At 31.8% G+C, this 14,860-nt stretch overlaps 2 protein-coding genes across 4 annotated transcripts; both read left to right on the top strand.

Annotated features, from left to right (window-relative positions):
- Positions 1-585: 585 nt before the first annotated feature.
- Positions 586-6,024, top strand: LOC100775912 (uncharacterized). The gene is made up of 7 exons (XM_003548866.5): positions 586-1,010; positions 1,839-2,001; positions 2,748-2,948; positions 3,021-3,266; positions 4,237-4,393; positions 4,703-4,925; positions 5,615-6,024. Exons 1-7 carry the CDS (start codon positions 623-625, stop codon positions 5,947-5,949), a joined length of 1,713 nt encoding a protein of 570 aa, XP_003548914.2. The 5' UTR covers positions 586-622; the 3' UTR covers positions 5,950-6,024.
- A 2,524-nt stretch (positions 6,025-8,548) lies between these two features.
- LOC100801614 (signal recognition particle 19 kDa protein-like) lies at positions 8,549-12,381 on the top strand. 3 transcript variants are annotated; one of them, NM_001253124.3, is made up of 3 exons: positions 8,549-8,902; positions 8,999-9,098; positions 11,820-12,381. In NM_001253124.3, the coding sequence occupies exons 1-3, from the start codon at positions 8,723-8,725 to the stop codon at positions 11,951-11,953; spliced, it is 414 nt and encodes a 137-aa protein (NP_001240053.1). In that variant the 5' UTR covers positions 8,549-8,722; the 3' UTR covers positions 11,954-12,381. The 3 variants fall into 3 exon arrangements, with proteins under 3 accessions (NP_001240053.1, XP_006598750.1, XP_006598749.1); XM_006598687.4 differs by having other exon boundaries at positions 8,552-8,902; positions 10,968-12,111; XM_006598686.4 differs by having other exon boundaries at positions 8,553-8,902; positions 10,962-12,111.
- The last annotated feature ends 2,479 nt before the right edge of the window (positions 12,382-14,860 follow it).

Raw genomic sequence — 14,860 nt, 5'->3', positions numbered from 1 at the left:
TCATTTAGCATGACGCGTCACTCCACTTCACTCCTCTTTTCAAATTTTTATTTTTTTAAATCTTATATTATTATTTGTCTTGCAATTTATGTTTTAAATTTGTTTACTTCTTATTGCGGTGTAGAGTATTACTTCCTGTGTGTTTTTCGGGTGCTTGTGGTGCAATTTATTTGCTTATTGGATGAACGTTTTTCTTTTGATCATTTCTGTTGAATTTTCATCCACCTGTTAATCAATATTTTACTTTTTAAAATATTTAATATTTTAAGCTAATTTAAGATAATTATTGATTTTTCAGGTAGTTAGTTATTATTTGTATAAGAAATTATTGGCGTATTATTTGTTTAGTATTTTATGTTTTTAATTTTTTATGTGATTAGTCTGATTTTTTTTAAAATAAATTATTAATAAAATTAATAAATATTTTGTCATTTACATCAATGTTATGATTAAAAAAAAAGAAAAAAAATCTTTTCAAGTGAGATTATGACTTGGGGAGATTTAGTGGTCAGAAATGTCACACGAAGAATCCAAACCCATTAGAAAACACGTGTTATTTATGAACACTCAGTTTTTTCCTTTGTGGACTTAATTTATTGAACTCTAGACAGAGTTGTCTTCAATGGGAACGACAAAAAGCTTGAGAGAGAGAGAGAGAGAGAGAGGGAAAATGAGGTACGGTGGAGGAAAGAGGAGGCGCGTGGCACTGAAACCATTCTTTGTTCTGTGTGTGTCGGTGACTGGTTTTGGACTTTTGGTGCTTTCGCTCAGGCTCCTGGATGCTCCCGCTAGTAGCACAGTGCCTCTCTCAAGAGCTTCTTCTTCTTCTTCGGAGTTCAACACTTCATCCAAGAATGGCTCGCGCGTGAAAGGCGTCGTGGCGGTTCGGCGCGTGGGAGAGAAGCCATGCAAGACGGTGGAAGAAATGGGGGAGGATTTCACAAGTGGTGTCGGGAAGAAAGAGTCCCTCAGAGTGAGAAGGATGATTCAGAATCATTTTCTCGCCAACGGTACCTTCGCCTTTCTTTATTTTGATCTCTACTTTCGGCTTTCTGCTATGTTAAATAAATGTTTTTTTATATGTAGAAATCCAAGAGACTGTCAATAACTCATACATTCTGTATATTAATATTAATAACTATTATTATTATTAGGCTAAAATATTATTTGTTCTCTCATCTTATTTATTTATTTTACCAGGTTCCCTTACATATTAGACTAAATTAATCTTACTAACGGTTGATGTAGTATAGACTAAATTAATGTTTTTACCCCCATCGATTTATCATAGAAAATTGGTGTTAATTTTGTTACATGTCATCAAGTTTTGATTAATATGGGAGTCATAAGGTGGTTTGGTCATTGGTGATTGTGGGATGGGAGGGGCATAAGGATTGGAGTGATAAGGAGGTCATGAGTTCTAATCTTCCACTAACATAACATACTAATTGTTAACATTTGCCATTAAAAAAAGTTTGAATTAATAATTGGGCTCAATTAGTTGAGCAGTGTGCGTGAGTTGTTATTGTACTTGAGTAAACACTAACTTGATGTTAGAAAGACAAACTAAAATTAAAGTGGAACTTTATAAATTTAGAGAAAACCAACAGAATTTTCATAAACTGAAAAAATAATCGGAGAGAAAACTATTTCTCTATTCTTACTGCTAGTTTTAATCTTCTGAAAATACTTAATAAAGATCTAAAGTTGTAGACTCGTAGTTGTGTCCTATGAGTGTAATTAGATATCTGAAACTATGATATATATAGATACACTCCCTGTGCTTCTGGGGAGAATAGTGTCAGATTAGAACATGACTTTGTTTGATTTTGTTTTAGGTGCTTCAAGAGTCAGGGATTTTCCCCCAGAGCAATTCTGTAGACATGGCTTTGTTCTGGGGAAGGCAAGTGAGGCAGGTTTTGGGAATGAAATGTACAAGGTCTTAACTGCTGCAGCACTTAGTATAATGCTAAACCGGTCCTTGATCATTGGTCAAACCAGGCATATTGGTTTTTTCTCAAGCCTTTCTAATTTTTCTTTTCACTTTTAAGAACTTTTACATTCTCTCAACTGAAATTTAGAGAATCCATGTTCATTGGCTTGGCTCTTATATGAATGACTTTGGTAGCTTTAAAGCATAACTTGTGCCAGATCTTTTTTGCACTCTTCTGCTATGATTCCCACATTGTGTAGGACTTAAGTCGTGAGACTCTTTCATTTAGTAGCCTAGTCTTTTGGGTTAGACTCTCCTTGTAAGCTTAAATCATAGTATCATACATATACATATTACATTTACCTACCTATTTTCAAGAACTTGTGGAGACAACTTAGATTGTTCATGGCTTCTGATATTTGAAGACTAATGACATTGTGCCATTGATATATTTGTGAAACTGCTCTTACAAAATATAGCATATTTGAATCAACTATAGATCATTGCTGTTAAAATTGGTCTGGACAGTGAACGAGTAACTGGTGTGACCATGATTGGTTGAACAAGATAACATGAAAAAATATTCCACATGTAAAGATATGAAGACATTTTGCAATGAGAAAAAATAATGAGCTTTATTTAAAAAAAAAAAAAACAAAAACTAGGCAGTTTAAGTAGTATTTAAAAGTGGTCCGAATATAACATTGATTATCAAACAAAATCCCAACTGACTAGACCATACTGCCACAAATATTGTAATAAATCATGGTCTTGTCTTTCATTATCTGATTAATACCTTGTTGCTACATTTCAGAGGAAAATATCCTTTTGGAGACTACATTTCTTATTCCAACTTTACTTTTACGGTGAAAGAAATCAAGCATTTGTGGAGACACAAAGGGTGTGAAAGCAAATATGGGAGGAAACTGGTTATGAGGATTGATGATTTTATGAAACCAGTAGAAACAAATGTTATCTGTAGCAATTGGAAGAAATGGAAGCAACCTATCATATGGTAAGGTGAGAATAGTTTTGTTAATTATTAGTCTCACAACCATCATAAATGAGCATAAACTTTATGTTTTAGGTTTCAAGGAACAGTAGATTCTGTGGCGGCACAGTTTTTCTTAAAGAATATGCACTCTCAGATGAGGACTGCTGCTCTCAATTTGTTTGGTGACCCACAAGTTCTAGGTTTACGGCCGAATGTTTTTGGGGAGCTCATGAGGGTTCTCATATCCCCTTCAGAAGATGTTGAGGCAGCTGTCAATTGGGTTATTGGTGGTGGGGAGAATCCTGACATCTCATTGCATATGCGAATGCTTATGCATAGGTAATGGAAGTATGAGTTAATTTCATTGAGTGGAAATCATCATGCTTGATTGATGAATTAGTTGAAGAGATTTCTGATAAAATCTTAAAAAAAAATAGTTTTACTTTTACTACTTTTGGAAAGTTAAATTAATATATCTTGGATAGAACTCTTTTGAGAAGCCAAAGAATATGTTATATTGCCAAATTCAATTCAGTATCATATTATTGGTTTTCATTCCATTATGCTGTCCTCTATCTATTGGTTTTCATCCAATTCTGTAAGCACTAATTGGGTAAATATTTCTCTCCATGAGATGTCAAATAATTTAGCTTCTGCAATGGTATAGGATAACTGTAAAATACTAACATAATAAAACAGAAAGTAAGCAAAGGAAAGCCCAGCCATGCTGTAAAGCTGGTATTAAGTAGGGAAAGAATGTCAATTGTGGTACCATTCCCATCCTATGTGAGATCCAAAATAGGTATCTTTTATCCTTCAGAAAAACACTTGTATTGTATTTATGTGCATGAAAAGTGCTAGCAACATGCTATCTAATACATTCTTTCTAATACATTGTATTGAGTAGGGAAAGAATGTCAATTGTGGTACCATTCCCATCCTATGTGAGATCCATAATAGGTATCTTTTATCCTTCAGAAAAACACTTGTATTGTATTTATGTGCATGAAAAGTGCTAGCAACATGCTATCTAATACAGTCTTTCTAATGCACTTTCTATTGGTTAAAATTTATTGAAAATTACATAATCATGAGAGATGATCGTTAAATATGAGAGTGTACTTAAAAGGATGTCTTGCTGACATTTCTCTTATGGACATTGTTGATGCAAAATATCTATGTAATATGTTAGAAGAAAAAAATGCATGTAGCATCAAAACATTTTCTATATTTTTGGTAGCAACGGTCAACCTTCCTATAGGATATAGGTTTAAATGACTAATTCTGTTTTTGTCATCCCCATTTTCAGGTCTGGAAGAGCTGTGCAGGCAGTGTTGCATTGCCTGAACAAAGCCATGCGCAGTCAACATCTAATGTCATCAAGACCAAAGGTGGTTGTGGTGTCAGATACACCTGCTGTTGTTAAAAGTATCATGTATATGTCTAACCTAAGTGAATTTGTAGAGGTAATTATTCAGCTCCTGATTGCTAAACTGCATGCAACTAGACGTTATACATGTGTTGATGAAAACATATACAAGTGTTAATACTTCATACCAAAAAAATATTATTAGTTAACAATGAAATTATTACCTGGTATCAAGAACTGGCAAATGTTATTCTCTATGTTGCCAATCTTCTGTATTAAATGCTTCATTCTCCATTATACAATCTGTTGTTCATTTCCGTCAAGCAGTGATGCATGATGCTACTAACCTATGAATGCTGTAAAATTTGTGGGCCTTTGATTCTTTTTCATATCTTCTTGCCTCCAGGTTCTTCATTTTGATTATGACAAATACAGAGGAAGTATGTTTAAAGGTTTGCACATCACAGATTCTAGAAGGAGGGATTGGGGTACAGCGCCTAGATGGGTTGCTTTTGTGGATTTTTTTCTTGCTTCTCGCGCAAAATATGCCACCATTTCTGGAGCTCACCGGCGTGTCGGGACTACATATGCTCAATTAGTCGCTGCACTGTCTGCAGCTTACAATCTGGGTATTTCTGCTATTCACTCTGCTTATTCTAGTAAGTGCATGTTTGGTTTCACGTAGGATTCTTTAAAGTCTTGTTGAAATATCGGATAACATGATTTGAGGTAAATGGACACATGTTTAATTTCACATTAAGGAATTGATTTTGAGTTTAAATTTGATTTCGAGTTCAAATAACTTTTAGATGACTTTTGCTTTGGATAAAAAAAATTTGAAATTTGTTATTAACTTTTAGAATAAAAAACGTTCAAACATAACTCATGTCACTTCAAAATCAATTTTTACCAAAACCAATTTTAGAAAATTAATTTTATTTGAAATCAATTTTAATGCTCACCCTAGCACGCATTAAGTGATGCGTGTTTAGTTTTATGTTGAATTTTCTTGAATTACGTTGAAATATCAACTATCGTGATTTTAAATACATGTTGGCATTTGTTTCAATGATGAGGAATTGATATTGAATCTAGAATTGATTGAGTCAAAATAACTTTGAATATTTTTGCATTGAATTAAAAAAGTTATACTGAGTTGCTACGATAAAAAATATTCAAACATAAATCACATTACTTTAAAATTAATCTTAACCAACATTAATTTTGCATAATCAATTTCTTTCAAAATCAATTTTGCCTACATGAACAAATTTTCTTGAACCATGCTGCTGAAACATGATATTTTTCTACTCTTCAGGGGACATGTCTGGTTCAAGGTTTATATTCCTTAGCAGTTTCCAGAGTAATTTGTTGACTGATGGCCTAAAGAATCAGCGTGGTTGGGGCCATGTGTGGAACAGATATGCTGGTCCATTGAGTTGTCGCAAGCAGGGCAATCAATGTGCCTTCACACCAGTTCTCCCTTCTGCTTGGTGGGACGGTCTTTGGCAGTCTCCAATTCCTAGGGATATTAATCGTCTGGCTTCCTATGGCATCAAATTATCTGCTCTTGGCACTGTTGATAAAGATTCCCTTAAAAATCACTGTAAGAAAAAGAAAAATGTTGTACGAACCATTACATTCAAATTATAGTGTTTGGAAGTCACATTTTTCTGTATTCTTAGTTGTATAACCATAACAATTAATAAGATTATTATATTTAGTTTATATATTTAACTTATGTGCGACCTCCCTTCAAAAAAAACTTATGTGTGACCTGGGTCCCCTGTTGTAATTGTTTGCATTTAGCTTAAATCATCCTTTTAATTGTTAAGATGAAGTTTTTCACCCCAAAATTTTATCAAACAGTTAATGGAAATATAACAAGGATGTGATCCATAAAAGAAAAAGAAGATGTGACGAGACTTTTATTATTTATACATAAAGAGAAGCAATCAACAATAATTTTAAGAGTTATTTTTTATCCTTACTCTTCAGTTTTTTAATCTAACAATTTTAACTAGTAACTCATTTTTTTACTGCTACATTAAAAGAAAATTAAGAGGGAAAATAAGGAGTAATTCTTTTGAAGTAATCTGATCTTGGTGATATCAAGTTTCTCCTCACTCTTATTATTAATTTTCTTAAAATTTAACTTAAAAAATAATTAATTTTAATTATTAGATTATAAAAATAATGATGAAGATATATAAAAAAGAATTATTCTTAGAGTAATTTATCTATGTTCTTCGTTTCGTCTTTTTCTGTGTGTAATTTTGAATGGTGTAATTGTGAAACACAATAAAAGATATTTTTTTCACCTTATTATTATTCCAATATTTTCTTTTAGTCTCATCTTAGTTTTTTTTAATACAGAGACAAACTCAAGCAATTTCATTAATAAAAAAAGTACGGAATATGATTAAAAATAGTAAGACTAGCATAAGAGGAAACTACCCTTGCAAAAGATAAACAACTATATTTGCTTGGCTCCTACCAAACTCAACTCAGAGTTTGGAAAATTGGAATGAATTTGTCAGCAATCCTCTAGAATGGAACCAATCTCAGAATAGTTCAGACTATAGACTTGAGTTGTTAAATTTATCCACCACTAGTTTATTGTCCATCTCAAAGATCACACGAGTAAAACCCATTTCAATTACTCACTTCATTGCTTGCAACAACTCCAATGTAATGTGTCTTCCTCAGTCCCTCTTCAACTGGTTAGCACAAATTCCTCCCATGAGATCTAGCAGAGATGAAATATCCCCTATCATCCCAGATACACATACGGACATACCCCATTTGGTCCATTGGTCCTCTCCCTTAAAAGATGCATCAACATTGGATTTCAAGAAGCCAACTTGCAGCTTTGTCCATCTGCATTGGTTTTGGAGTCTCTGGATAATTTGCTTGTTGCTATTTTGTTCCTTAAAAAGTGAAGAAGAAAGGATAAGGGAATAAGGGAAAATAAGGAATGAACATATGCATGATGTCATGTGACATGACATTTTTTTTTTTCTAATTCTATTGAGAAAAACAAGTGAACATTTGGTATTTTTTAATATGTAAAAATAGAAAATATGATAGAGAGAAATGCCCTCCTTGTCTTGCATTTGTGAAATCATGCTACAATAATGTGATAAAACATGCTAGGTATCATACAAATGATAAATAATTTATCATAAAATGAGCATTTTTTTATAAAGAAAATACACATGATGTATTTTTTTTTTACAATATATGATGTATTTTAATAGTAAAACAAAGAGAAAGATAGGAGGTGTAACGATTTATTGTCGCTACATTAACAACTATCGACTTATACTCATCTCTAAGATCCATTTTATCGTAGAAAATTCTGTATTAATTTGATTATGAAAATGTTATGATTTTTTTTGTGGGATCATGCAACATTCATTTTTGTCTAATACATTCGCCTATGTATGCAAAAAGATACAACACACCACATAGAGATATCATATACATGATAAACGCATTACATGTAAGGATATACGTGTTTCTTAAAAGATATGATTGTACATACAACACGCATCAACTAGTCTCACACTACCCTAACGGATTTGAGTTTGTGTCTCCTCCCATGTCCTTTCGTCTTTAGAGAATTTTTCGATGATGTCACAAGCATTGATGGTTAAACGGTCCACTAGGTTGTACCATTGACTTTTGTGGCTTCCAATTCAATAAAAGTTTCCTTTTCTTCCCACTTCAATCTAGCATCCACATTACCATCTAATTTGTATTTGCACTAACATGAAAGATGCTACCTATGGAATTACTAAGTAGAGTGGGAGTGTATTTTAGTTTATGGAGCGCATGCCACATGTTATTTTGGAGGGATTCATCCTTGTAACATAGTTTCGTGAAAATGTAATGTAGTGATAAATTGATTGGATGAAAAATATAAATTTAATTCTTGAACATACAAAAAGTATAACAAATTAAACCTGTTATTAAATTTATAAGATCATACATCATTAAATTGTAATATTGAAAGACTAATTTGATAATAAATTATATTGTTTGATAATCAATTTGACATTAAGTTATAAGTTTTAAAAATAAATTTAGTATTAAATTATTTATAAGATTAATTTTTTGCATTTTTATATATTCAATGATTAAGTTTTTATTTTTTTTATCTTTTATAATTAATTTATTGGCGTCTCATACATTTAAAAGATAAATATGACTATTTATCTCTTATTATTCGTGAGCTTTTGGGCCTTGGCCCAGATGAAGCATGGGTGGGTTGACTGGGCCAACCAGCATTGAAGACTCTCTTCTTCTTCTCCTTCTTCTTCATTCCTCCTTCTTTCCGTTTCGGTGTGCGCCATCGTAGAAGTGAAGATTCAGTTTGGGATTTTTCGATTCGCTCTCAATTTGCAGTGCGTGAGTGAAGCACATGGATACTTCCGAATTGCCCAACCTAAAGAAATGGATTGTGATGTATCCCGTTTACATAAACTCCAAGAAAACGATGGCCGAAGGAAGGCGCATTGGCCTCGCCAAAGCCTGCGAAAATCCTACTTGCGCCGAAATCGGTGATTGCTGCAGCTATCTGAAGCTCCCTTTTGCAATTGAGGTTCGTTGTTTTGTTGCTGCTGTGTTAATTTTGGATTTGTTTTCATTTTCACTGGGAAATTTGATTTTTTATTTTTATTTTTATGGAACTTTGCAGATAGACAAGGCGTACCCTCGTGATTTCATGCAGAGAGGGCGCGTGAGGGTGTTGCTTAAGAAGGAGGATGGGACTCTCTTTAATTCCGCCATCTCATCAAGTAAGATTTAATCTTTCTACCTTTTCATTATTATTGTTGTTGTTGTTGTTGTTATATGAATCTGAATCACTATATTATTTAGATATCATGATCATTCATCCAATGGCTGAACCTCTGCATACTGTATTTATGTGTGTCTTGCTGAGGATAGGATTGTTTTTAAACATTGTCAACAGCCTAGCGAGAATGTTTCTGTAATGTACAACTGTCAGTGTCATGATTACAAAAAATTGATGTCTTTTCCCAACTGTGATGTTGGAACTCACTTGGCAATTGGGTTGGCACTTAAAGCTTATGGTTACTTTTAACGCGACAAAACACTATGGCCTTCAAGTGAAGATACTTTGTATCGGTAGTTAGATCATCAACCAGCAACAATTAGCACAAGTGGTAGCAGCTTGTGTCCCTTAACCAAGTGATCCAAGATTCAAATTCTAGCTTTTCCTTGGATATGAAATAAATCGTGTTGGGAGGGAAATATCCACCTTGCGTGTACTCACAATCCCCGACAAAAATTAGTCATTGCCTCTGGTGGTAGCTACTTCATACCAATACCATGGTCAACACAAAAAAAGTCAGTTAGATCATGAAGTCTGTCTGTCTATATGTATGGCACATGGTGTCAAGTTGAGCAAGCTTCTCTTCCCTCGGTCTTATTGTATTCTACTTGTATGACACAAGAGACACTAGATTGGGACTGGCCACTATGAAGTGTGGCTTGGACTTAGAGTACTATTGGTACTATGAAATTAGATTTGAGAATGCAAGATTGAGAAAAAAGTCGTGTATTCATATGTAGAGCTAATAATTAAATTGATAAATTAAAAATATGTGCTCTTGTTGTAGAAATAAAATTTTGAATGACAAACGGGTACTCTTGACTTGAACCCAAGGATGCACTGTATATATAATTTAAGGCAACTTGATTGACAGCGTCTTGTTCTGCCTTCTCATATTTGTGGTAATCTCTGTTTTGTGAACGTTTTAAGGTAGGGCCAGTACCATTAAGAACATAACATGATTATGGTTAAAGTGGTTTCTTTTTCAGTTGAAGTAGTTTGTTTCTGGAATCCTGTCAAGAATAATAAAAAAAAAAAGGAATCAAGGACTTATGTGGAATTGTGGGTAAAATCACAAGAGTAGGAGAGGATGAAAACATTTCATATGCGTAACACCATAATAAAATGCAATTTTGTTTGAAATAGAATTTTGAAGTGACAGTGAACTCTCGTTGAGTGAGTTTCCTCTTAGGGAAAGGCAAACTCAAAAGGGGGGAAAAGGTTCATTTGTGTTCACTTCGAAATTAACAAGTGTGTTCCTTTGATTTTGAAGGGTTGAAAATAAAATTGATACTAAGAAACTGTGTTAATATCCACTGGTTTATATATGAATGATTAAGTTGTGACAGTTACAATGTTATATCTTTTTTTTCCCCCTTAATTTTGTGGGTTCTTTAGATTTAATAGCTATTAGATACAGTTTAAAATATTTCAATTTTTAAAGTTGAAAATTTGATTGAGATGTGCAGTGTAGTGTAAAGTTTAGAAATGGAGGCATAAGTACTTGTCTATAGTATTATCTAAGGTGAAGGTCTGATAAGATTTTACTGGACTACTGGTTTTACTTAAAGTTGACAATTTTTACATGTTCTTTTTGAGAAATTTTGCTATTGTCCCGCCCCCTCCTTCCCTACACTTGTAGATAAAATTCTAATATATCCATTAGTTGATCACCTTTCTTGGCTCTCTTTTTAAATCCTTCAAAGACAGTAGTGTATTTGATAAATCTATTAAAATTCAGTTTAATCCTTTTGTTAACTGTTATCAAACCAATCCTTCTACATTGAAGTCTTCTTTTTGTTAGCTGCAGATCAAGATGGATTGGATTGCTACCTGGACCATTCAACCCTCCACAAAAGGAGAAACTTAGATTGTCTTTTATTTGGTTTAGTTAATATGAAATTCATGGAAATTTGCTTACAAACAGAGAGATAAGCCTTATTATAGATAGGCCAGAGTTTGTCTTGTTTAAGTGAATTTAAATTGATTGTAGATGTTATTAATAGGAAGATACCTTTTCAGTACATATTTATGACTTAATATACAAGAGATGAAGGTTTGAAACTAGCACCATAGTTAATACTGGTAAAGATTTGCTGTTTCATGGTGTTAAATACTGATAGCCTGGCTATCATGGAATGCCCTTGCATACTGTTCTGTGCCATCCCAATTTTTCGGTCCTTCTCAAGAAGGGAAAGACCACTGAGCTTGAAGTGCAGAAAAAGCACAACAATCTAAAGGACCTTTTAATATTTAACAATAAGATTGCAAGTGGTCAGGATCTAACTCTAAAATAGTTAGTCAGTGACATTGTTAATAAAACATCCAATATAAGCTTTTAACTTTTCTAGGTACCAAAATGTTTTGTTGAAATTAGAGGGTTTAGTTAGGGAAAGAATCTGTCAAAAAAAAGTTATAAAAACAAGACTTAAATAATCACAAATTGGTATAATATAGATTTGATGTGATATAAAATACAAAGCACTCAAAAGTTGAACCAAATACAGCCTTGATGTCTCTTGACAATATAAAAACAATTTCTCTGTTTTCTTTTTTCATTGTAAATATCACTTATCAAAATTGATGAGAAAATTATCCTCTGCGTGGATACAATGAATCTGACATTTTCATGCTTTCATCTTTTTCTGTGATTGTTTTGCAGGAAAGCAACTAATGGTAAAGGTTGCAGAGATGGTACCTAGGCATCATGGAAGGACCAAGAAGCAGGATCCTGCATCAACATCAACTGCTGGACCTTCCACCAAATCTGGGAAGGGTGGAAAAAAGAGGAGATAATTTTGTGTTTGAACATTGTCTTACATGTGTGATTTCGAGTGTTGTGCCGGATATATTATTTATTATAATTATAATAGGACTAATTACTACAACGGAGTTAAATTTTTCCCACCCCAATATGTGTTTGTTAACTTTAGCAGAATAAACAGCCTTGCACATGAGTTTCTACATTATGCATACTGGACATTTTTTTCATGGAGTTTTTTTGGGAGGGTGGGGTACCTTTTTGAAGTTGCAAGGGGTGAGTGTGGGACGGGTTGAGTCGGATTTATCTTTGTTTTACTCGATCTAAAATTTTCTTGTCATTTTTGAACAAGAATCTGATCCAATGATATAGGACAAAATTGGAATAGTTAAATTGTAGAATAGAAGTATATAGTTTAAGATATATTTTCTGATGCATATTTCAAAATAATATAATATTATGGTATGTGTAATATTATTTATTAAGAGTGTGTTTGATAAAATATTTCAGTTAATTATTAATTTTTTTTATTATTTGAAAAACTTGTTTCAATGTTTGATATTCGAGTTTTTTTAATAATTTTTAGTATTTTTTTAAACATTATTTGAAGTAATATTTTTTTAAATATTGACTTTTAATTTTTTATATTTATTCTTTTTATCCTTAAATATTTATTATATATTTATTTAATTTTTTTAAATTTTTCAGTTATTTTTATCAGACATAGTTTAAATCAACAAGTTATTATTAATACACAATTATTAAAAAAGTTATAATTTTAAAATGTAAAAAAATTAAATTGAGTTAGAATGATTTGAAATATAATTTTAACTCATCTTCAAAATATATGGGGTTTATTTTTTAAACTTATATAAGTTTTTTTATTTTTTTTATTTTTTATGAAGTAAAACTTATCCGTATAACTATCAAATTCAACTTGGAGCAAATTTCCATTCAGGGGCACGGAGAACATCCCGAATCTTGTCATAAGCAAAGACAGCTAAGAACATGCCAGCATTTGTGACTTTCACTTCAAGGGATTTAATCTTGCTGCACACGTGCTTGGGAATGCTATCGGGCAAGGCTTCTAGGTCTTAATTTCCATGCATGTTTATGAACTAGTTGCTCACCTCTCTAGTGCAGGGAAATTTAACATATTCTAAATTTCATTTATCCTGTATTAAAATAATAGTAGTTGTTTGTTGAAAAGTTAAATCTCAAATATTGTTTCATTAATCTGCATTATATATTGATTATTGATATTTTTATTACAAGTAGGTTTTACTGGGGATCACCTTTATGAATGATTCATGATGCACCATATTTGTTAACCATTGAGTTAATCTGATATGTATGATATTATGTCCACTCTCATTATCAGATTATTTTCTGTTGTCTACACCTTCGTCGTTACTGTGTTCCTCAACACCACAACAACCAACAATATAATGTTCATGGATAACAATATATGCAACAATGCCAATTGTTAAGGGTGTTTGGTTTAGTTGTTTTTTTTTTTTCATTTTCACTAGAAATAAAAAATGGTAATGAAAATGTGTTTAGTTGAATTTCTGTTTTCATTTTCAGTAAAAATATTTTCCCAAACGACCTAAAAGCTGGAAATAACAAAGTCTTTTGTTTGTAGTATTTTCAGTTGAAATCAGGAATCTCTTTTAAGTAAAATAAAACACGGTGACAAAGAATGTAATTTTAAATAAATTTAAAATTACATTTCCTTTTGAAAATTTTCAGTGTTTTTATTTTTTGAAAGCAAAAAATAAGAAGTCAAATATGAAAATAAAAAATAAAAATATAAACCACACACCCTAAGGTTCCTTCTATCCAGGCATCAACCTTTTGATTCGTATAGTTAATTGTGGGCAAGGGATACTTACATGTTACATGGGGCAAAGAGCACATGTAGAACAATCTTCTTAAGTTTCTCCATGTTCTAGTAGCTCAAATTTAAACTCTTCTATCACAGTTACAAAAACGCAAATTTCAACCATTAAATTATGCGCTCCCACTTACAGATATGGCACTTGAAGTTTTTTTGTGCTTCCTTCCTCGTGTAGAAGATGCTCTCCACTACACTCTATAGAGGAAAACGACAATCATAGATGAAGATGCAGAAGATTTGAAAAGATTTATGCTATTTAATGTAAATATGTAAATTAGAAAAGTAATCAATATTATAGCTTTGTGTCAAATTGGTTCCTAAATTCTTTTAATTTGGTTTATCTTACATAAAACTTGAGTGAACATTTAAGTAGGATAACACACAATAATTTTATTTTTAAATCATAAGATATCATGTCACCATTTAATGATATTTTTATTTTCATTATTAAAATTCCAATGACAAGAAATAACTTATTTAATGAAATTGGAATTCAATAATTTATTTAAATTCAAAAACAACTATAACAACCTTGTTTCACCAATCCAAAGAACCAAACACATATTTACTCATCTAAAAACTCAAGAAATCTTCTAACAATAACCTATCTAAGTGCGTGTTTGGATTGCTCTAAAGGATAAAAACAAAATGAAAGCAGAAACAAGACTTATGGTGCTTTAGCAAAATTACTTTTACTTCAAAAATATTTTTTCACCTAATTTCCAAATATACATTAATTCAGCTAGCCACTAATTTTACCAGAAGGATGAACTATTATAAGCATAGATACATACAAAAAACAATAAATCATAAGCCCCAATAATACATTATTAGCTTACAACTATTTTTTATACATGTAATATTTTCTTTTTTTAGTTTATTACCTAAAAAATATTTGTTTATATTTTCCTGCCTAACATTTTCAAAATATTATATTTAATATCTACGGATAGTTTTAATACTTCATCATTTAATAGATTTAAGGTAATAATAAATACCAATAGTAAAATATTTAAAAATATTAAAATAAAAAATATTTTTA

Source organism: Glycine max, chromosome 16 (assembly GCF_000004515.6).
Source record: "Glycine max cultivar Williams 82 chromosome 16, Glycine_max_v4.0, whole genome shotgun sequence".
NCBI classification, from domain to species: Eukaryota; Viridiplantae; Streptophyta; class Magnoliopsida; order Fabales; family Fabaceae; genus Glycine; species Glycine max.
The sequence above is the reverse complement of the archived record's forward strand: the minus strand, read 5'-3'. Positions and strand labels throughout refer to the sequence as shown.

What these genes read in the sequence shown, in the direction of transcription:
- LOC100775912 (XM_003548866.5), top strand. Translation starts at nt 623, where the DNA reads ATGGGAACGACAAAAAGCTTGAGAGAGAGAGAGAGAGAGAGAGGGAAA. An exon ending in TGGAAGCAACCTATCATATG is followed by an intron (nt 2,949 to 3,020) that starts GTAAGGTGAGAA and finishes TTTATGTTTTAG; the next exon opens with GTTTCAAGGAACAGTAGATT. An exon ending in ACCTAAGTGAATTTGTAGAG is followed by an intron (nt 4,394 to 4,702) that starts GTAATTATTCAG and finishes TCTTGCCTCCAG; the next exon opens with GTTCTTCATTTTGATTATGA.
- LOC100801614 (NM_001253124.3), top strand. Translation starts at nt 8,723, where the DNA reads ATGGATACTTCCGAATTGCCCAACCTAAAGAAATGGATTGTGATGTAT. An exon ending in AGCTCCCTTTTGCAATTGAG is followed by an intron (nt 8,903 to 8,998) that starts GTTCGTTGTTTT and finishes GGAACTTTGCAG; the next exon opens with ATAGACAAGGCGTACCCTCG. An exon ending in TAATTCCGCCATCTCATCAA is followed by an intron (nt 9,099 to 11,819) that starts GTAAGATTTAAT and finishes ATTGTTTTGCAG; the next exon opens with GAAAGCAACTAATGGTAAAG.